At 33.0% G+C, this 24088-nt stretch overlaps 1 protein-coding gene across 2 annotated transcripts; it reads left to right on the top strand.

Annotated features, from left to right (window-relative positions):
• The first annotated feature begins 1634 nt into the window (after positions 1-1634).
• On the top strand, positions 1635-24088 carry LOC134270780 (SH3 domain-binding protein 2-like). 2 transcript variants are annotated; one of them, XM_062753029.1, is made up of 15 exons: positions 1635-1831; positions 9968-10045; positions 12258-12344; positions 12500-12602; positions 14988-15108; positions 16134-16210; positions 16485-16633; positions 16967-17125; positions 18304-18359; positions 21257-21285; positions 21826-21919; positions 23012-23088; positions 23476-23539; positions 23643-23696; positions 23894-24088. In XM_062753029.1, the coding sequence occupies exons 2-15, from the start codon at positions 10006-10008 to the stop codon at positions 24035-24037; spliced, it is 1254 nt and encodes a 417-aa protein (XP_062609013.1). In that variant the 5' UTR covers positions 1635-1831; positions 9968-10005; the 3' UTR covers positions 24038-24088. The 2 variants fall into 2 exon arrangements, with proteins under 2 accessions (XP_062609013.1, XP_062609012.1); XM_062753028.1 differs by having other exon boundaries at positions 1636-1831; positions 18304-18365; positions 23894-24084.

Here is a 24088-nt window from a genome sequence, read left to right as displayed (position 1 = left end):
GAATCAACATGTCCATATGAAATGCATTATTAAACCTGTCTGATATTAAGTCTAAAAAAATCATGGAGTATTTTATATGCTTTAAAAATGTTTTAGGGTAGAAAGTGAAAATCCATCCAACTTTTGGTAGTAATGAGTAGACAAGTAGCCAGAGATTAATTAATGAGTTCACTGTAGGAAGGCTAGCTGTCTCAATCATTTTTTTAGAGCATCTCTGATCAAGCAGTCTTGTCTGTATCCTTTGGGGATTAGACAGAAGAACTGTTGTTCAATGATGTAATATTTGTTATAATTTGTCATTAATGCCTACACAACAGGGGATGGATGAACAAATATTTTAAGGAATGGAAAAATCACGGAATTCTTAGAATCAAGGTTGATTTGATTTTCTTGCACTCTAAACTGTTTGAGATAATTGTAATTTTTTGACGGGCGTATCATGCTGTGGTGTAGCCCTTTATTTAACTTATCAGGAATTTATTTCAAATTTTATAGGCATATTTTGGACAAAGCCGATGATCATAAAACTTGTCAATTTATGCATCCTAAGGCTGCAAAGTTTTCAACCAAAAAGTCGGTCACGGTAACCTACTTTTGATAATTTATGGCTATAGTTGAGCATTCCATCAATGCTATATCAGTAAATGCATCTTACGTTTTTGCAGTGTATCATGTCATTTGAAAAGCATTTTTGTTTGTGGCCTACTTTTGAAATATGGTTATATTATTGTAAATATTTCAGATACTAAATGGCTTATAATCATAAAACATTTGCAGTTAATGCCTCTTGGATTCTGAAGTGTGAAGTAGGTAGCAGTGACTTACTTTTGGAATCTTATGGCTTTAAAGTAGCAAAATACTTCAGATACTAATTACCAGGTAATTGACTTAGAATCATCAATCTTTGTCAGTTAACGCATCTTGGATCCTTGAAGTACTAGTATGTCAATGGAAAATTATAGAGCTATACGTATTCTAAATTTCAAATGCTAATTGACTGGCTTTGAATCATCAGTCTTTTTTTTCTTTTTTAAAAAAAATCTTGCATTTGTATTTGAAAAATGAGAGCAATAAAGAATTATAAAAAATTAAACTCCTTGAAATTAATACAACTAGATGGACATTTATATATTTAAAACATCGAGATCTATGGAAGATCTCTCTCTCTCTCTCTCTCTCTCTCTCCCCCATACACATACACTTATTTTAACAATATTTATTTAACTTACGGCAAAGACAATTAAATCAAATATTGTTCTTATGTGTTTCTGTCTGTAATATACAATGAAAGGGTTTTTGATTGCCTTTCTATTTATATCCACTGGAAATGACATTGAAAAATCAAATCCATGTTGATTGTCACAATATTAAACTACATATAAACTCTCAGTCAGCTAGAATACAGTGAATTAACCTTATTATATACAATCTAGCTAGTTAAAAAAAACAGAAATATTTACGTTTTAGATTTTCTCAGTTAGATCAGTTCTAAAAAAATAAAGTGATCTTCATTCTAATAATTATTATTTTAAAATACCCTGGTAATTGGATCCTCCACTTTAAGAAAGTTTGAACGACAGTTTTAAAAAATTCACTTGACCTACTTTAATATCTTTGCAACCAATGGCGAAACGCCTTGCGGATAAAACGTTTAAGAGACTCCATACACGTACATATGTGAAATAAAAAAATCACTTCCTTGTTTAAAAGTAATCCGAAAGTATGAATTATACCGTACTAAATCCTGATATGGTACTACCTACTGCGAAAGTGTAACGATTACAAATTCTGGACTGTGCAAGGTGACACACCAAGAGCTGACTGATTTATTGTAAGTGTATATTTATTATTGAGCACACTACTTATGACGTCTCTTGTTTACATTCCCAATATTTTATTTACAGTCTTTCTAAATGTAATTATTGTTAAAGTAGGCTGTCCCCCTGCTTACAAGAGGTCAATTAGGGTTACTAATCTTTAATGTATCATTTCAGTGACAGGTCATAAGTAAAATCTGGCTGTAAGGTCACCAGTGTTCAAAGTGCAATGGCCTCTACCTCCCGGGGGGGGGGGGGGTGGCGCGGGGACTATACTGATAACGAAAATATCACAATATTTTCTTTTCTTTCTTCACATCTCATCAAGGTCCCCATTCCCCATTTAACACCCATATTTACTTTGTTTAAACATAGTGCAATCGATCCCTCTGTATATTAATAATATCTGAAAAATAAAAAGCAATGAATGTCCAACATGTACAACTGTCAGTACACTAAACATGCTGCATAAAAAAGTCTCCAAGTAGCCTCTTGTCTCTGTTTTATTTTCTATCCTCTTTTGGTTCCTCCCCCTTTCTATATTTATTCTTTCATTTCCTTCTTCATTTCCATTTCTGTCTCTAATTAAATCACTGCTTTTGACTGATATTTGTCTCTGACTCTCTAGCTGTATTTCTTTCCGTCTTTGACTGTCTGTCTCTCTGTTTCTCTCTCTGTCTGCATTTCCTTCTGCCTCTATCTGTGTGTCTGTCTGTCTCTGACTCTCTGTCTGTATTTCTCTCTGTATTTATTTCTGCCTCTATCTGTGTGTCTGTCTGTCTGTATCTATCTCTGTCTGTATTTCTCTCTGTATTTATTTCTGCCTCTATCTGTCTGTCTGTATCTGTCTCTCTCTGTATTTATTTCTGCCTCTATCTGTCTGTCTGTCTGTACAGTATGTACAACTGTATATATCTATCTATGTCTGTCTCTGTTTCTCAGGTTATGTCTCTGTCTTTTTTACTGTCTCTGAATCACTGCTTTTGACTGTCTGTCTGTTTCTGACTCTCTGTCTGTATCTCTCTCTGTCTGTATTTATTTCTACCTCTATCTGTGTGTCTGTCTGTCTGTATCTATATATCTATCTCTGTCTCTCTCTGTATCTCTCTCTCTGTATTTATTTCTGCCTCTATCTGTTTTATCTCTTTTTTATGAATTCTTTTCAAATTTACGTACTTTCATTTAAGAATAAAACGAAAAACAAACTTCCAAAAGGTGTAGGCTAACATATACCTGAGACTCCCAAACTCAAGAAAAATCCAAGGTATGGAGACTGCATTTCTTCATTATTATAAAAAAATTAAAACTGGTGAATTAACTTTAAGGAAATAATTTCCAAGTATATTTCTTTGCCTTTTTTCACTGACTTCTAATCGACTGATAAACTCGACCACACTGCATGATAATACAATAACAATTGAAAGTATGATACACTGTTTTTTAAAACATTCAATAAATTGAGGGAAAAATATGTGAAAAGTCAACATATTCTTTTCGAAGCAAATAAAATGTCAAGGTAGATGACGGTTTCACTGAACTAACCATGAAAAGATGTATACAATATACAGCGGTTGTTGAAACATTGCTAAGAAAGTTGGAATTCACTTTTTTCAAATTATATTCTGTGATTTGGATAAAGATAAGAACCCTTAAAGTGTACATGAAAGAAACATCTATCAGTGACAAATGCTATCTCTTGTTTTATTTAAAATTCCAAATACATTAGACAATCTGGTTAAAATATCAGCTGTTCTGATACGTACATATACTACATACTTCCTATCGGAAATCGTTTGTAAGCGGTAGCGTATCAGAACAGCTGATTTTAATCGCATTGATAAAGTGGAGGATTTGAATGGTTTGTGATAAGCATGATGTTTTCAAATATTAAAAAAATATACAAAAAGATAACAAGTGTTTTATCTAGACAATGAAGAGTGAACCTTTGATAAAACGTGAACGATTTTCTCTCATGAGTAGATTGCTATAATTTTGATTTTGCGTTATAGAATGTATTTTATGTAGATGTATTTAAATTTTGTGAATATGATATCTCGAGTGGATTATGTTTTTAATAAATAACTCTATATAACCTTAAATTACATAATTTCAACTCTCGTATAAAGAAGGCTGAAAAATATATAGTGCTAAGAATAACCATATCTGTCTTTCCCTGAACACGAGTAAATTGTTTTACATATATTCTATTATATAATCATATTCTATTATATATCTATTCAATATCTATGGCTTATCTATATCTATTCTATCCCTATTCTATTTCTATACCTATTCTGTACATGTACTATACCTATTCTATATCCTTCATTATTCTATATCTATTCTTCTATCTATATCTATATCTATTATATATATATATATATATATATATATTTATTATATATATATATATATATATATTATATATATATATATATATATACTATATCTAGATTTTATATATATATATATATATATATATATATATATATATATATATATATATATATATATATATATATATATATATATATATATATATATATATATATATAACTGGTATTTTCTGCGGTTTTTTAATTTTTGCGGATAGAATAAATTCGCAAAAATTACAATCGCAAAATATTTTTAATATGACTTAAGGTATTTTATACATGCAAGTATGATAAGTGGTGTGTCTGCAGACTCACGCATGGTCCTGTCTTCGTTTGCGAGAAAATTCGGGTGACATCGAAACTCCGATAGCTGCAAACAAAATATGACAGCTTTTCTTTCTTTCTTATTTTCCACTTTTCAATTTTGTGTTTTGTCTTGAGACCGTGATTACTGCTTGTGTTTACAACATGGTTTGTCTCGTAAATTTCATTCAAATCAGACGTCTGACAGTATTAGTTACACCTCAATGCGCATGACACGTGTGATTGTTTAAGTTTAGAATGAAACTCCCGAATTAATTTTGATGGCAATTAATTTTAAGTGCATTTTAGATTATGGCTTGGGGGTATTTATTATCATTATCTATATACTTTTTAAAATTATTTTGATAGATCATATTAATGAACGACTGCGGTGTTAGAATAAAGATTTTAAATTATTGTTTGGGTGGACAAGTTCTGTTACTACAATAATTAATTCCAGGACTAGGCATAATTTTACAAAGAGTGACTAAAAGCTAGTAGTTTAATAGCGCAATGCCTGTTCTCATGCACGTTTCATTCATGTGCCTGAATGAATTGACAAAAAACGTAGTAATTGCAGTGTTCAAATAAATCTTAGAGTTTGATGATCCTATACACCCCGTAAATATTTTTTTTGCGGTAAAGTGCAACCGCAGAAATTGAAAACGCAGAAATTACTTTGCTACCTTTTAGGGGTTAAATCGCAAAAAATTCCAACCGCAGAAAATACCCGTTATACGCACGGGCACTGGAAGTTGATATAAATATATAGTAAGTGTATGTATAAAAAAAGAAGGGTAGGACACTCTTTTTTAGGCAAATTCGGGTTTGGGGTATTGTAGGCCTTTCTCAGACAACTTGACGCGATTAATCGTTCGCATATAACACTTTAAATATATTTACTGTTTCGTTCCGCTTCAATGCCCTCCCTTCGAAGAAAAAGATGTTTTTATACCTCCAAGTGCCTAAGAATTTCGCTAGACTGCCTTACATCCGGTTTATCCAAACTGAATAGAAAGGTAAGTTCTGATTGGTCAACAATAAAATAAAATTTAGACAGATGGATATACATGAAGCAAAAAACAATTTATTTGTCATGGTATATTCAACGTTTGTTGAAGAGTTAGTTGCAGTTAATATATTTTAGCCTTTTCACAAATAATTTCTAGGAATAATGAAGAATATTAGTATAGTATATAAAAAATATGTGTATGACATTGACCAATCAGAACTTAGCTTTCTATTCAGTTTGGATAAAGCGGAAGTAAGGCAGTCTAGCGAAATTCTTAGGCACTTGGGGGTATAAAAACATCTTTTTCTTCGAAGGGAGGACATTGAAGCGGAACGAAACAGTAAATATATTTAAAGTAAGTTACATCTGAACGATTAATCGCGTCAAGTTTTCTGAGAAAGGCCTACAACACCCCAAACCCGAATTTGCCTCAAAAAGAGTGTCCTACCCTTCTTTCTTTATACATACACTTACTATATATTTACATTAACTTCCAGTGCCCGTGGTTATACGGTATATATATATATATATATATATATATATATATATATATATATATATATATATATATATATATATATATATATATATATATATATATATTTGAAGAACAAATACAAAATCAGTCCACAACAAGCACAAAGATGTTATAAAAACCAAAAACAAATTGTGAAAGCCCCAACTATTTAAATATCCAAAATCGCATTTTATAACATCGTGAAACATGAATGGAGGTTTGTGATAACCCTATCTCCTTCTCTTCAAAGTTCGAAGCATACTACAAAAATGTGGCATAAAACCTGCATATACCAAGTACTTCCCTGTATTCTAGTCTGACAAGCATGTACATGTATGCATACACTCGAATGAAGTTCTCTTCATATTTATATGCATAACTTAAAAATAAAAGCAATACACATGCCTTATGTATAAGCTAGAATGAGTAATTTAATTGGATATTTTTCTTAAGAGGAATGCTCTCGACAATTTCCTCTTTCTGTTAGGGCCGTACGAAAAAGATAGCATTTCCTTCAAAAAGTTGTCAAACGGAAAGAAGAATTCTAATTGAAACTATAGGTTCTGTGAGCAATGAGCTCACTAAATGATACATCCGCCTCCCATATGTATAAAATGGCAGTGTCTATGTTTTGCTATGGTAAACCCAAAATCTTTGTCGGATCAAATAGTAAAATGGGAGATGGACAATGGCAATATGTAATAAAGATTATGTGAAAGTTTCTTCAAATATCATTCAGTGGAATGAGAGGAGTTTCAGATAAGAGATTGGTACCCCAAAGCGTAACAGACAGACGGCCGGCCGGACGGACATACCAATTTCTGTATACCCTCAAGCTTTTCAACCGGGGGGTATAACAAAACAATCAAGTCCCTTCCTTCCTGTATGAATATTAAATCAAACAAAAATTTCATATCAAAAGCAGAGGAAAAAAACTATTCTCCAAAAAGTGGATGGGCGGGGTTGTGGGGAAGGGGGGGGGGGGCACCACCCTTGCTACTATTCACTATTTTGCATTGATTTTCGTCAATTATGAACAAGACAAGTATTATATAAGGAAATAAAAAAAAAAATGAAAACAATTACGCATACAACATGTAGATTGTCAGGATCTCTGTAAAAACAGAAAATTATAATGTTAATTCAAAGTGCAAGTAAGTTAACCAATGGGCACTTCACAGTTAAAATTATCGTATACATATACATTATTTTATTTGAATTAACTAAAGCCCTTGAAAAAGTAATACAACACATCCGACAAGAAAAAAAAGTAAATGTAGGTCAACGGATGTTCCTTTTAAAATTTTCTGTGTTACAAATCTTTTTCTCTGAAATGCTTTATACAGTCCCAGACCCACAAGCTTCCGTTCCTCCAACGGACAGAAATACCGTCACTGTCTGAAGTGACTAAACTGTGTCAAATCTCGATGTTTAGTATGATATTATGAATAATGCAGTAAATGTAGTTACGCAAGTATTTAATTTATAGTTTAATAGATCAATTGAAGAGCCCCTAATTACTAAAACCCAGGAAATTTTCCTATTATCCTCGCAAAAAAATCACTTCTTAAATAAGCATGTTAAATTTTTTTTTTTTTTATAAAAATGTTATCTACCAAGAAGCGTATATGAAAAATGGGCTTCTTAATATAAATCGCCGAGAACTCATTTAAGATATGATTTTTGATATGTGGAAAGTTTTCAGATGGATTCAGAAATTAAAAAAGTAAATTAACATGCAGGAAATATTTAACTTATGCAGTCTTACTGGTCGATTGTTTGTGGGGAAAGCAAAATATATTGATGCTGTGTTTAAAATGATATAAAAACGCCAGATTGACACGGAAAGACATTGTCAGGACACTAAACATTTATACCTCACATTTTTTTTTATTGAATTCTGACAAAGAAAATGAATACGAGACTAATATTTCTATCAGATACCTATCTATTGCCTTAAGTTCTTACAAATGCCCAAGAGAAAACACACGTTGAATGTGGATCCGATCTTTTTATTAACATTTTTAAAATCAAAAATACAAGATTTCAATTTAATATTTAGCTCTTTGGATGAGAAAACTTGGAATGCACTCTCTATCATCGAAAAGGAATATCAATAAAGTATATGGAATTGTAAACAAAGCTGTCTTTTTATCAATTTTAACGAGGCGCAAGGGCTTCAAACATGTTTCAGTAGTTTTCCTTTTTTAAGAGGTTTAGTTAATCGTGAACATACATCGTGTGAGGGACCGTTAATGGTTACTTTTATGTTCAAATAGCAATAACGAAATTTAAACACAATCAAAGAATTCCAAAGAAGTCCAAATAGCGGTCGCAAGGGTCTTTTCATTTCCTGTACGTGACAAAGCTAACAAAGAGTAATAAATTAGATTTTGAAATAATGAAGAGAGGAAAGCTTACATAGCTTTTCTTTCACACAAGAAAACAAAAGAACATTGTACAATATCAGCACAGGCACCTGGCGTACGTTACTTATTTTTCTTTTAGTTGAAAAAAAAACTAGAACTGTCCAAACGGGACAAAATACCCCCCGCTGGGTTTTTCAGAAGTAAATTTTTCCATAATAAAGATATGTATCAGACACGAATTATGAAATTTTTTCTTCCAGTGACCTTGAACTTCCCAAAATGACCTTGGGTCAAGGTCATGAAACATTCTTGGGTCATGGGCAATCTTTGAGAGAAATGAGAACTTACCAAGTTTATCCATAAGAAAGATATGGACCGGACACAAATTATGAAATTTTTCTTCCAGTGACCTTGAACTTCCCAAAATGACCTTGGGTCAAGGTTATGACACACCCTTCGGTCATGGGCAATCTTTGTGTGAAATGAGAACCTACCAAGTTTATCCATAAGAAAGATATGGACTGGACACAAATTATGAAATTTTTCTTCCAGTGACCTTGAACTTCCCAAAATGACCTTGTGTCAAGGTCATGACACATCCATGCATCATGGGCAATCTTTGTGTGAAATAAGAACCTACCAAGTTTATCCATAAGAAAGATATGGACCAGACACGAATTATGAAATTTTTTCTTCCAGTGACCTTGAACTTCCCCAAATGACCTTGGGTCAAGGTCATGACACACCCTTGGGTCATGGGCAATCTTTGTGTGAAATGAGAACCTACCAAGTTTATCCATAAAAGATATGTCTCAAACATGAATTTTGAAATTTTTCTTCCAGTAACCTTGAACTTCCCCAAATGACCTTGTGTCAAGGTCATGACACACCCTTGGGTCGTGGGCAATCTTTGTGTGTAAAGAGAACCTACCAAGTTTATCCATAAGAAAGATATGGACCGGACACGAATTATGAAATTTTTCTTCCAGTGACCTTGAACTTCCCCTAATGACCTTGGGTCATGGTCATGACACACCCTTAGGTCATGGGCAATCTTAGTGTGGAGTAGTAGATTCTAATGTCCCTCTGTAGGAAAGATATGGACCGGACACGATTGCACAGACAGACGGACAGACAGCTAGACGGACAGACGGACAGACAGACAGACAGACAGACGGACAAGGTGATTCCTATATACCCCCCCAAACTTCGTTTGCGGGGGGTATAAAAACCATCTACCTATATATAATACAAAGAAAAATAAGTTACGTCAGGTGCCTGTGAATATCAGATATGTATTAAGCTTGGGAAGTGACATTCATCATCAATCTCTTTGGGGTACCCCTAAAGATGAGCAATCATACATTTCCAATCGGAACATCACTCGGCCTTTTCCGTCAGGTCGAGAAAAAACTTGACGAAAAAGGCCGAGTGATGTTCCGATTGCATACCTTTCTAGATCTGTTCCTCGCAGCAAATTTTAATTTGATTTAGTTACTGCGATGGGGTTTAGGTTAAGATGTTTTACAATAAAGACCCCTTCCTACTTTTAACTTTTTAAATTTCTTTTGCAGGTAATTTATATATCAAGAATGTGAAGAAAGGAACAAAAATGTCGGACGGAAAAATTCCTCAACCTTTAGATAATATAGGTAATATATGGATTCTTTAACATATTACGAAATAAAAAAACGATAGAGAAATCGGAGAGATAACAGATTTTCTGAAAGAAGTCAATTTGAATTGTATATTTTATCATATGTAATAACCCTTTCTAAATTCATCAAAATAAACAGTCATATCATATCACTTCTTAATTTTACTAATCTTGCATTTTTTAGCTCACCTGAGCCAAAGGCTCAAGTGAGCTTTTCTGATCACAATTTGTCCGTTGTCTGTCGTCGTTGTCGTTGTCGTCGTTGTCGTAGTCGTCGTTGTAAACTTTTCACATTTTCATCTTCTTCTCAAGAACCACTGGGCCAATTTCAACCAAACTTAATACAAAGTATCCTTGGGTGAAGGGGATTCAAGTTTGTTCAAATGAAGGGCCAGGCCCTTTTCCAAGGGGAGATAATTATGAATTAGAGAAAAATTAATGGCATTTTCAAAAAATCTTCTTCTCAAGAACCACTGGGCCAGGAAAAATGAAACTCATGTGGAATCATCCTCAGGTAGTGTAGATTCAAGTTTGTTCAAATCATGACCCCAGGGGGTAGGGTGGGGCCAAAATGGCCGATCAAATTTTTACATAGGAATATATAGAAAAAATCTTTAAAAATCTTCTTCTCAAAGAACCACTGAGCCAGGAAAGTTGAAACTCATGTGGGATCATCCTCAGGTAGTGTAGATTCAAATTTGTTCAAATCATGACCCCCGGGGGTAGGGTGGGGCCAAAATGGCCGATCAAAGTTTTACATAGGAATATATAGGAAAAATCTTTAAAAATCTTCTTCTCAAGAACCACTGGGCCAGGAAAAATGAAACTCATGTGGGATCATTCTCAGGTAGTGTAGATTCAAATTTGTTCAAATCATGACCCCCCCCCCCCGGAGTAGGGTGTGGCCTAAATGGCCGATCAAAGTTTTACATAGGAATATATAGAAAAAAATCTTAAAAATCATCTTCTCAAGAACCACTGGGCCAGGAAAGATGAAACTCATATGGGATCATCCTCAGGTAGTGTAGATTTAAATTTGTTCAAATCATGACCCCAGGGGGTAGGGCGGGCCACAATGGATGATCAAAGTTTTACATTGGAATATATACGAAAAATCTTTGTAAATCTTCTTCTCAAGTACCACTGGGCCAGGAAAGATGAAACTCATATGGGATCATCCTCAGGTAGTGTAGATTCAATTTTGTTCAAATCATGACCCCTGGGGCTAGGGTGGGGCCAAAATGGCCGACCAATGTTTTACATAGGAATATAAAGAGAAAATCTTAAAAAATCTTCTTCTCAAAGAACCACTGGGCCAGGAAAGATGAAACTCACGTGGGATCATCCTCAGGTAGTGTAGATTCAAGTTTGTTCAAATCTTGACCCCTGGGGCTAGGGTGGGGCCAAAATGGCCGATCAAAGTTTTACATAGGAATATAAAGAGAAAATCTTAAAAAATCTTCTTCTCAAAGAACCACTGGGCCAGGAAAGATGAAACTCACGTGGGATCATCCTCAGGTAGTGTAGATTCAAGTTTGTTCAAATCTTGACCCCCGGGGGTAGGGTGGGGCCAAAATGGCCGATCAAAGTTTAACATAGGAATATATAGGAAAAATCTTTAAAAATTTTCTACTCAAGAACCACTGGGCCAGGAAAGATGAAACTCATGTGGAATCATCTTCAGGTAGTGTAGATTCAAATTTGTTCAAATCATGACCCCCCGGGGGTAGGGTGGGGCCAAAATGGCCGAGCAAAGTTTTACATAGGAATATATAGGAAAAATCTTAAAAAATCTTCTTCTCAAGAACCTTTGGGTCAGGAAAGATGAAACTCATGTGGAATCATCCTCAGGTAGTGTAGATTCAAGTTTGTTCAAATCATGACCCCCTGGGGAGGGTGTAAAATTCAAGCCCCCCCCCTAGTTTACTTTCAGTTCTGATCTGATCTGTGTTTTTTCATAGCCAATTGCTCAGGTGAGCGATGTGGCCCCTGGGCCTCTTGTTTTTTAAAATTCTTAATGAAAACACGACGAATTAAACTGAAAATTATAAATTAGTAAGAGAAATATGTACCTAATGGTTTGGAGACTAAAAGAAGTCACGGTGGATACCCAATCCCTTTTCCTTCAAGCCGAGACTTGACGGAAAAGGCCGAGTGATGTTCCGATTGGATGGATACCATAAATGTATTTGTGATTTTTTTTAAAGGTTGTCAGGATCTTTTATTGGAGGACTACAGTCACAGTGGTTGGTTAAGAAAGCAGAGCTTTATTAGCAGATTAGGAAAATTTAGATGTGAGCCCCCCTCTTTCTCTCTACTTTACATTTATAATATTATCTGTTATCAAAATACACAGTATTAATTCTATAATTTAGATAAAAAAAATTATATTTCACCATAAATGCATTTATTTAAAAAAATCATAAGCCTTGACTAACTCCTTTTACAGGGCCCCAGATTTACATGGTTCTCAGTGGAGGTTGTATTTATTATTTTAAAAATGAATACAGTACCCGACCGGCGGGGAAGTTCACCCTTTATGGGTATAACACGTACGTAACTTTAAAGCTAATTAACATTCTATGGGTATCTTACGTACGTAACTCTAAAGTTAATTTACATTCTATGGCCATAACATGTTCGTAAAACTAATTCACATTCTATGGGTATAATACCTACGTAACTTTAAAGTTAATTTACATTCTATGGGTATAATACGTACGTAGCTTTAAAGTTATTTACATTCTATGGTTATAACACGAGCAAAAGCTTATTTACATTCTATGGATATAACATGTTCGTTACTTTAAAGCTAATTTACATTGTATAGGTATAATACGTATGTAACTTTAAAGTTTATTTACATTGTATTGGTATAACACGTATGTAAAGCTTATTTATATTTTATGGGTATTACATGTACGTAACTTTAAGGATAACTTCATTCTTTTGGTATAACACATATGTAAAGCTAATTTACATTATATTGGTATAACACGTACATGAACTAACTTACATTCTATGTGTATTACATGTTCGTAACTTTAAAGATAATTTACTTTCCATGGGTATAATACGTTATAAAGCTTTACATTCCATGGGTAAAGCACGTACGTAACTTTAAAGCTCATTTACATTCTATGGCTATGGCTATTATGGCTATGGCTAATTAACATATTATTGGTATAACACGTACGTAAAGCTCATTTACATTCTATGGGTATTACACTTACGTAAATTTAAAGTTAATTTACATTCTATGGATATAACACATACGTAAAGCTTAATATTTACATTCTCTGGGTATTACATGTACGTAACTTTAAAGATAGTTTAAATTCCATGGGTATAACACATATGTAAAGCTTTACATTCCATGGCTATTACACCTACGTAACTTTAAAGCTCATTTACATTCTATGGGTATAACATGTATGTAAAGCTAATTTACATTCTATGGGTATAACACGTACGTGAAGCTTATTACATTCTGTAGGTATAACACGTATGTAATTTTAAAGCTAATTTTCATTCTATGGTTATAATACGTATGTAACTTTAAAGCTAATTTAACTCTATGGGTATAACACGTACGTTACTTTAAAGTTAATTTACATTCTATGGGTATAATACGTACGTAACTTTAAAGTTTATTTACATTCTATGGTTATGAAATGTGCGTAACTTTAAAGTTAATTTACATTCTATGTGTATATCCCGTACGAAAAGCTAATTTACATTTTATGGTATTACACGTACGTAACTTTAGAGTCAATTTACATTCTCTAGGTATAACACGTAGGTAAAGCTTTACATTCTATGGATATAAAACGTACTTTTAAGCTCATTTACATTCTATGGGTATAACATGTATGTAAAGCTAATTTAATCCTATGGGTATAACACGTACGTGAAGCTTATTTGCATTCTATGGGTATAACACGTAAGTAGGACCTTTGAAAAAGTATTCATTCTATGAATATTAACGCTAAGTATGAAGTTAATCTACTTGCATGTAATGGATTAAACTCGTAAGCAAGGTGTTATTTTTTTTAGTAAACATAGTCGTCGGAACTGGGGAGGGGGTTAGGAGGTGTGGGTTAGCCCGCTCTCACATTTTTGTAAAGATAAGAAATAATATAGGCATTAAAAAAATGGGGTTTAGCTTTTCTTTGATTGGTTTAGCCCTCCTCCCCACTTTCAGCCCCCCCCCCCCCCCGCTTTCAATTTGCTTCCGACGCCCATGATATAGTTTTACTACATGTAGTACTTTGATGAACTTAACAATACATTGTACAGCAGTTTGATTTACAGAATACTCTCTCTAAATGAAAACTGCAAGTTTTATTATATATTATATAAATGATAAACATTTAAACTTGAGGAAACATTTCAAAAATAACTCTAAAAAAGATTATCTCTGAAAAAAATGCGCTTAAATTTTATATGTACAAAAAGTGATATTATTATTCAACTTCTCTAACGCAATTAACCACCTATTGATAAAACATATGGAGATGACGAACAGTCAGATCAAAAGTCCACAAAACAATACAAAAATAGGATCAGAGTAAACACGGACCTCTTAAACATCAGAGGTGTGATCAGGTGCCATGGAGGAGTAAGCATCCCCTGCCAACTGGTTACACCCGCCGAGTGCACCTTGTCATGATCAGGAAATAACAGGAAAATCCGTCGTCAATTCAGTGTATTATCAACTAAATGGACTTTCAGTTTAGTATGAATAACTTCAGTCAGCATTTGACTCAATGATAAATTGTATTTGATATATTAGTGCCATGTTCGCTAGCCAAGGGTTTCTGATACGCCACTCTCCATGAGGAGAGCAACGTATCAGAAACCCTCACCTAGCAAAGATGTATTAGTACACACTTTCTCTTTTCTATGTAAGTGTAGTGCATGCATTTGTATTTCAGAGTTGCCCGAGCCCAAGAGAAAATCTCACCCAAAGTGGCCCCCTTCGCCTTCAAAGTTGTTCATGCCGACCCAGAGTATAAAACTTACTATTTCGCTGCTGGTTCGGAAAAAGAAATGAAGGCAAGTTAAATGACACAGAGGGAATTCTATTTATTAAGGATTTCCGATCCTCAGCCAGGAAGGATAACTCCAAAAATTAAATATTTAATTCGAAATGCACCAAAATGAAGCTTGAAAATGAAATTTTTTCATCTTTATAAGATTCAAGGTCTTTGAATGTCTTAGAAAAGGTCTTATAAAAGTTTACATTTGTACCCTATAAAAGGAGAAAAAATTAATAATTTTTTGAAGAAATTATTTTTTCTTGAATCCAGCCTTAGATACCAATGCTTATATGCATGAAATGAAATGAGAAGTGATTTGTGGTGTCTTGCTATGATAGCAAAAGCCTTTCACACTATGTATTATACAATTCACGATGGAAATAGAAGACAAAAATAAAAAATAAGTATAAAAATCATGACAATTTCTATGAATGTCTGGATACCTATCGTTTTTTAATCTAAAATATATTTGATGATCAATTTGCAATTAGAAAATGCATTGTTGATATTCGAATTTTTCTGCAAAAATATTTGAGATTTGACAATTTTCCCTATATAATATGATAAACTTTAATATTTAACTTTAAAGAAATACTGTGGATAAATTTACTTTACTTTGTGGATTCAGAGATACTTTAATGAGTATTTTTGATTACTTAATTGCTAATTTTATGTATTCGAGGATTGGACTACCTTAATCCGCATCAAAACAATCTTACGTGCTGTTCAAGGAAAGAAATTTAGGTTTATCTAGGTTATACACAGGTCAGCATCGCGGTCGGAAAGGATTGCAGTTGTTCAATTTGTAGCAAATCGCGGTCTTTTGAATTCGCGGAAAGAAAATACATTTTTTGTTATTTAATACTTTCATTAAAAAAAACAAAAACTTAAATTACTTTGCAGAGCTGTACATTGGTACATTTGCCGAAGTCTCAGTGACTATTTCTTTCACTGTACAAATTAAAATATAGATTAAAAGTATATGTTATTATATTTTTTGGAACAGGTCAATAAAGAATGTCCTGTGCTTTTTTTGAATAGGAATGGATGAGGCGTATAAAAAGTCAGCTAATGAAAGCTAATGGACAGAAAGCAGATAATTATTATTATATGCATAAGTACGTGAAATTATACATTTTATATAAACCATATGTATGTATATTTATATGAAAAGAATAAAAAAGTATAGATAATTAAGATGGCATTTACCATGTTTACATGTTTTCAAAATAAGAGTGAAAATAAATAAAATGATATGCTCTTCTTAATAGTTATTAAATATTTATTTTTGACAATTTTTATATGAATTTCATTCGCTAAAATATTAAACTTCATTATCTGTAATTAAGATCAATTCAAGTAAGATAATAATGGCTGTTATTTTCTTCTTAGGAAAGCTGAAAGAGAAATGAAGGCTGCAGAAGAGGACGAAAAATCTATGACGTATCAGGAAATAGAAACTGACATTTACGGTGACACTAATGCCTTCAAAGCAACCAATGACTACGCTCTGAAATTCAAACTCAAAGGAAAAGATGATGGTATGCAAAACGTTTATCACTACACTGTAGAATTATACTGCAGAAATATACTTATAACAAAGAGACCAGGATGGACACTTTTGCTTCGCTATAAACATGATAAACGCAATTTACGTTCCATTGTTCTCCTGCCAAACAGCCGAGTTTGGTTCATGCTGAAGTAGGAAAAAACCAATAACATCGTGTAGAAGCGGAAACATGTCATTTATTCAAGTAAATTGTGAAAATTTGTAAAAGCATTGTTAACAATATAAAAAAGAAACTATAATACAAATAAAAGTAACACCAGTACAACTGGAGAATTATTGTTGTATGCTGTATTCCATTTTGTAGTGTCAGATGATGAGGATATCTCTGTACCCGCTCCCCCTCCCCCAAGGAAGCAGGGAAAGGATGCATACAAAGAAAGACCCCCAGCCCCTCTACCCGAGGAGGAGAACAAACCGTCAGTCCCTCCCCGACGGCAGGCAGACACGTCTCAACCAGTTAAAGGTCAGTGAGTAAACAATGCAAAAAAACTCAAGTTGAGATGATTCTGACACAAATTTGATCTCAGTGCATAAATTTATCTTTTGAATAATGATACATTGTAATTATGCAATAAAGAACAATGATTGCGAATTTCAGAAAATGTAGATTACACCAAATATTCAATGTTCTGTATTTTTAATATAACTCTTTCCAGATATTTCCAAAAGCATTGAAGGACTGATGAATTTTTTGTAATTACTAGTATCTCCCCACCTAAAAAGTGGGAGTATATAAATGAGATTAGAAGTCCTTCCGTCTTCCCCTTCCATACGTCCATATTTTTCTTGGAGGACCCACCTGTAACCTGCGATTCCTCCTTTATATTGAAATAATTGAAGAGGCTCACACAATCTTCATAGTCCCAAATTATGTTATGATGAGATAGATATTTTGGGTTAACCATAATGTGGCTAAATGTAGACCCAATCATTCTTTCTATAACATTTTAATACCACTGAATATATAATAGGGCTGTTACAGAATCTTTATATTACAAAGTGCAGATTTTTTTCCCAAAGCAAATAACAGAGAACTGAATTACCTTTAAATGTTTTTTTTAAAGAAGAAGGTACCTTTTTCAACCAAAAAAAAAAAAAAAATCTGAAAAATATAATTGTTGCGAAAAATTAAAACATGGCCATGCTTTCTGATCATTTCATTTTCTGATAATTTTTTTTATTTGACCTTGTAAATTGACAATCACGACGTGATTAACATGTGCAATTTCCTTATTTTCATCAACTTTGTAAAACATTAATTATAAGTAGGCACAATGCATTGCCCAAAAAGTTGATATAAAACATGCTTTTTCAAACAAGCAAATAAAAGATTTTGATATTCACTGCATATCCTGAATTTAAAGTGAGGGAAGACTGTAAACACTATTCTCTATTTCATTTTGGGAGAATTTGATAAGTTAATTATTTTAAGCTTTTCTGTTGCAAACTAAGAAACTAGAAAAAAATTATTGACTTCATATTTCCAGAACGGTACTTTCTTATGCTATATTCTTTCCAAAATCAAATTCATTAATTCAACCCAATAGCCATTAGAAAAATTGGACAAGATTTTTTAGTTTTAATAATGATTGAAGCAAAAAGCTTACATGCATCTTTTTATAAGTATTTTTCTCTCTCCAGAAAATGAACAAAGAGAAAGGGGCAAACGAAAAGAATCCATGGACGCGGCGGCTAAAGTACATGTAAAGTATACCTTGATATATCGTTATACATATATCGTTAAAAAAATGTTGTTAGGAAGTTTTGCCTTGTGACTCATGAAATCAAATTGTACATAATGTTGAGAAAGTAATGATGGAAACTGAGACGAAATAATAGTCATATTGACTCGAATATTTATACATATCTCAAGTTCAACTATTAATCAAACAGTATTCATTGATTTTCTGATTCTAAATACTGTTAAAATTTCATATTTTAAGTTCAAATGTTAATTTAACATTTTTCTTCTATTTTGTGATTCTATGTACTGTTAAAATATTCATTTTGTGGTTTATATCAGACTTTGAAGAACATAAATACAACATTTTTAGCTCACCTCAACGAAGTTGGGGGAGCTTATGTAATACCCTCGGTGTCGGCGTCGGTGTCGGTGTCGGCGTCGGCGTCCCAGGTTAAGGTTAAGTTTTTTGGAGCAGTTTTCTTTTTTTAAAAGTACTTCTATGTCCTATATTGATTAGACATGCATGGAAGATGGTTATAGTGTGTTTCATTGTACCAGTCAAAGTTTCAGATGCTGCAATTTCAGCAAAGGAATGACCAGGTTAATGTTTCTGGAGCAGGTTAACATTTTTGGTGCAGTTTTTCTTGTAGGTTTCATTTCCAAGTAACTATAAGCCCTATGTTGACCAAGCTTGCATGGATGATACATCTAAAACCCCAGTCACATTTCCAAAAACGACCAACGGCCGACGGGTTGTGAAGCAAAAATGGGAGTCTTCGGGTGACAGTCGTCAGTTCATCGGCCGGTGTCTTGGCCGATGTTGACCTCTTTTGTTGTCGGCCGACCAATTTTGTGTCCATCGGTCCAGGTTATAATTTTTTATGCGTCGGTGGCCGATTCCTTCATTGAAGTTAGCCATCGACCAACCTTCGATCATCGTCCGACCATTCAGTTTATAAAGTCGGTTGTCCGTCGTTGGACAATAAGGGTGTTTAAAATGGCCGACGCTTAAAATCAAACTGTAGCTCAGAGGATGATCGGACGACGATTGGCCGACTTGTGAATATTTAACCTAGTAAGGATACATAACACAAACAAAATTTTGATGCATGGATTGACATAAATTTTTTGAACGGAAATAACATGAATAATTAATCCGTAAAATATAAAGAAATCTAAAGTATTATTTGCTGCTTAGATATGCACCATTTGTCATTTTTATGCAATTCCACACAAAATTTTGCACACATTTTCAACTTTGCCTTGCAAACATTACTCACGTCACCTATCTGAATATAGATCTATGAAAAAATATTGCTGAATTCAAAGAAAAAAGATTTTTTTGTTATTTGTCCAAGTTTGTCCCTAGGAATTAATGTGACTGCTCCGTGTCGCCCGAGGTTTCACAAGACCAGAAAAATTTAGTCGCCCGACCATCGGCTTAAATGTGACTAGGCATAAGGATGCATACTACCGAGCTTGCTTCGGATGCTGAATCTGACCTACATTTTCCAGTTGAGTGAACAGGTTAAAGTTTTTGGTGCAGGTTTCATTTCCAAGGCCCTATGTTGACCAAACTTGCATGGATAATGCATCTAAGGATGAACACTACTGAGCTTGCTTCGGATGCTGACTCTGACCTACATTTTGCGGTTGAGTGAACAGGTTAAAGTTTTTGGTGTAGGTTTCATTTCCAAGTAACTTTATGCTCTATATTGACCAAACTTGCATGGATTATACATCTAAAGATGCATATTACCGGGCTTGCTTCGGATGCTGAATCTGACCTACATTTTCTGGTTGAGTGAGGTTTCATTTCAAAGGTTAAAGTTTTTGGATGCACATCTTTTGGTGTAGGTCCTACATTTCCAGGTTAAAGTTTTTGGTGCAGGTATTTCGGAGTAACTATAAGCCCTATGCTGACCAAACTTGCATAGATGATGCATCTAAGAATGCATACTACTGGGCTTGCTTCGGATGCTGAATCTGACCTACATTTTCTGGTTGAGTGAACAGGTTAAAGTTTTTTGGTGCAGCTTTTGGTGTAGGTCTCATTTCCGAGTACTATAAGCCCTATGTTGACCAAACTTGCATGGATGATGCATCTAAGAATGCATACTACTGGGCTTGCTTCGGATGCTGAATCTGATCTACATTTTCCGGTTGAGTGAACAGGTTAAAGTTTTTGGTGCAGGTTTCATTTCTAAGTAACTACAAGCCCTATGTTGACCAAACTTGCATGGATGATACATCTAAGGATGCACACTACCGGGCTTGCTTCGGATGCTGAATCTGTCCTACTTTTTGTGGATGAGTGAAAATATTAGTTTTAGATTCATGTTTCATTTCCAATTAACTATGAGCCCTATAATGACAAACTTGCATGGACGATACATCTTAGGATGCACACTAATGGGCTTGCTTCGGATGCTGAATTCGACATACATTTTTCAGATAATAGACCAGGTAAAGTTAAGGGTGCAGGTCTAATACGAAAAAACTATAAGGCTTATATAACATTGTATAAACCAAACTTGCACAAATGTTGCATCAAGAGATGAAAACTCTCAAATTTGCTTCAGATGCTGGATTTTGATTACATTTTCATGAAAGAGAACTAGTTTAAATTTGTTATGTAGGTCTATTTCAAAGTATCAGATCAAAATTGCTTAAATATTTTCGGAATGTAAACTTTTTATTGGTTAATTGTGTGACTTTGGCTTACTTAAAGACAACATTCGTTAAGGTGAGCTCTGTAATCTCTGATTACCTATGTTTTATATTATATGATTTCTTCTATATCTGGTGAAGAATCTGGTTAAGAATTGAGCAAACCATTAATGTATGTGATATTAAAAGTTATGTAAGTTTCATTAAAAGATTTCACAGTTATCTGCTTCTGCTTTGCAGAAAGAGTTAACAGAGACACTTTCAAACAGGTAAGATAAAGACTATCCCTCTCACTTTTTGTCATTTCTGTATGCTAGCAACTTTGTAAAGTATTGTTACAATATAAGGAATACATTGCAGCAGAAAGTTGTGTGAGCATTAATCATAATAATAATGTTTTCTAAATACATTTTAGTATTAATGAACACCCAGTTTTGAAATCCTAAATGGAGCAGTACTAGTTACGCTTGGGTATTTACTAAAATTGATGATGAAAGCAAGCAATTAAATGAAATTACAAATGTATAATATCACATTCAAGAATGTGTAAAATAAGATTTTATCGTACTGTTAAATAATCTTTTTTATTTAATTTATTTGGCACTCATCATTTCAGTATTTTCTGCAAGACATACTACTGGAGAAGTAAATAACGTTTTAAAAATTTCACTCATCAAAATTAAAATCAAAATAAGCAGAACTTCCCAATTTCCTAAAAAAATATGTTCAGTATATTTATGTATTGTTTTGGTTCTTTTTCATTTAATATAATAAATGAAACAGAGGTGAATTTTTATGTATCTTTTAAGTCACTCTAAAGGAAGGCGAAAAGGATCAAAAGATAAAGAAAACACTCCAGTTTCTGACAGAAGGATCGCCGAAATCAAAGCTGCAGACGAGGAGGTTAGAAAGATGGGTTTTCTTTTCAAAGAAATTATAATATATTAGAATTGTTTCAATATAAAAGATGAAAATAACAAACAGTGATTGATATCTAAATATCTCTGTATAATTAAAATATGTGAAGAGGGCATAAAAAAGACCCCTATAATTTCCAGGGCTGGGATCAGGTGCCTTTAAGGTTTCGTCAAAGGTCAATTTGTACAAAAATTGATTTTTACAATAGCTCCAAAACTACTAGTATGTGTTTTATAAAGTTAAAACTTTTACAGTTTTTAAATACATCATTGATTAACAAATATAGAAAATATCTCTTGATAACAAGGAAAATTCTTTTAAAAAATAGCATATATTTTCAAAAACACACTTTTTATTAACCCCATGGTTTTAGTGAAAGCCTTCATTGCAGAAACAACAAATGTTTATCAATGAAGGGCAAGTTGGACTTAGATAACCTCTGGAAAGTTGTTTTTCTTGTTTATTTTTCAAAATGTTCAGATCTGAAACTAAAAATACATTGCAAATGGCCGATTTTAAAGGGGCCTTGTCTTTATGCATGTCATGCTTTCAATAACAGCCTTTCAGAGACTATTCACATTCAACTTGCCCTTCGTTGATAAACATATATCATATCTGCAATTATGGTTTTCAAAAAAGGACAGAATTAAGCAGGTGCACAAAAAAATACAATGTATATTTTTTAAAATACAGTGCATTTGTTTTCAAATGATACTTTCTATGCGTTTATTATTGATATATCTATTAACTGTAAAAGTTTTACCTTTATACCTCTCATAGTTTTGGAGCTTTTGTAAAATAAATTTTTCGAAATGTTGACCCTTGACTAAACCTTAAAAATAAACATACTTACTTCTGTAAAATCATCATAAATGTTTTTTAACATCATCTCATTCGAGGAAATATTGATTCCAGAGAATGTGGAATTTATATGGATTAAATACAAATAAATTTAAGTATAATTCCTTCAGCTATTTCAAAAAAATTGTCGTTTTAATTTTTTCTTTCACATTTAAGGTTTCTGTAGCAATATAATACTTAAAGATTACACGATATTTGAAATATGGTTTACTATAGGATGATGAAGATGAAGATAGCGAGGACTATTGGAGTAATATTTACTACGAAGGTGATGATAAGGAAAGGGCACAAGAGTGAGTAGCATTCAGCTGATATGTCTCGAGATGTGAAATGTAATGTACATGTATGCGTTATTATATATGAAAGAAGGGTTATTTCAATGTCATCATTTGCAATATCTGTGTTTTACATACCTTTTTGTAGTGTTTGTGAATTATTATAATCATCTTAATTGCATTTCAATTTTTTTTATTCAAATCTTGATTCAACCAAATCTGTAATTTACAAAAAAAAAAAAAAAACAAAAAAAAAACAAAAACACACAACCAAAAAAAAAAAAACAATTTAAATAGGATGAAAAATTTGCAATCATAGAAAAATAAAAGTTTATTATTTTTCTATGAGCTTTATTAAAAACATATTTCATTCATCTGTAGTATTTATTTTTATTTCTAAAACAGAATTATAAGGAATATTGGTGAGGATGGCGTGTATCTAGTTCGAACAGGTGCAGATGGCGGACAGGTTTGTACAGCATTTTATCTGAAAAATCCCTACAAAAGTTAAATAGATCTTGCAAAAAATATGCATAATTATATGAGTCTAAAATTTAATTTTGCTTTGGCAGGTTTTGGTTGTATTTGCAGAAAACATGCCAAAGAAATATAAAATTACCAACGAGGTCAGTATTGATATTTACTTAAGCTGCATGTACATCAATTTAAGTAAAAACTTCCAAAATTACATGTATATTAAAACAAGTAACACTTCAGGTATAACTGTTCAAGTATTTAGTCTTTATGTAAAGATTTGAATAAGATATTTCTTGCTTAAATACAGTTAATCAGACTTTGAAATAAACTTTTCTGCCTGTTTCAGAACGGTGAATTTTATCTCAAGAAGGAGGGTCCCCATTGTGACTCAGTGGAAATGTTAATGTACACCTATTACTCAACAGAGCTTCCTACAGCAAAATCTTGTCTAGAAACACCTTACAAGCTCCACTCTAAATATAAAGGGTAGCAGCCCTCTTTAAGGTTAGCAGTATTTATAATATTCTGTTGTACATTTTTA

This window comes from Saccostrea cucullata, unplaced genomic scaffold, assembly GCF_032062105.1.
Source record: "Saccostrea cucullata isolate Sc308-1 unplaced genomic scaffold, CSIRO_AGI_Scuc_v1 ctg3809, whole genome shotgun sequence".
Lineage (NCBI taxonomy): Eukaryota > Metazoa > Mollusca > Bivalvia > Ostreida > Ostreidae > Saccostrea > Saccostrea cuccullata.
This window is presented reverse-complemented; position numbering and strand designations above follow the sequence as displayed.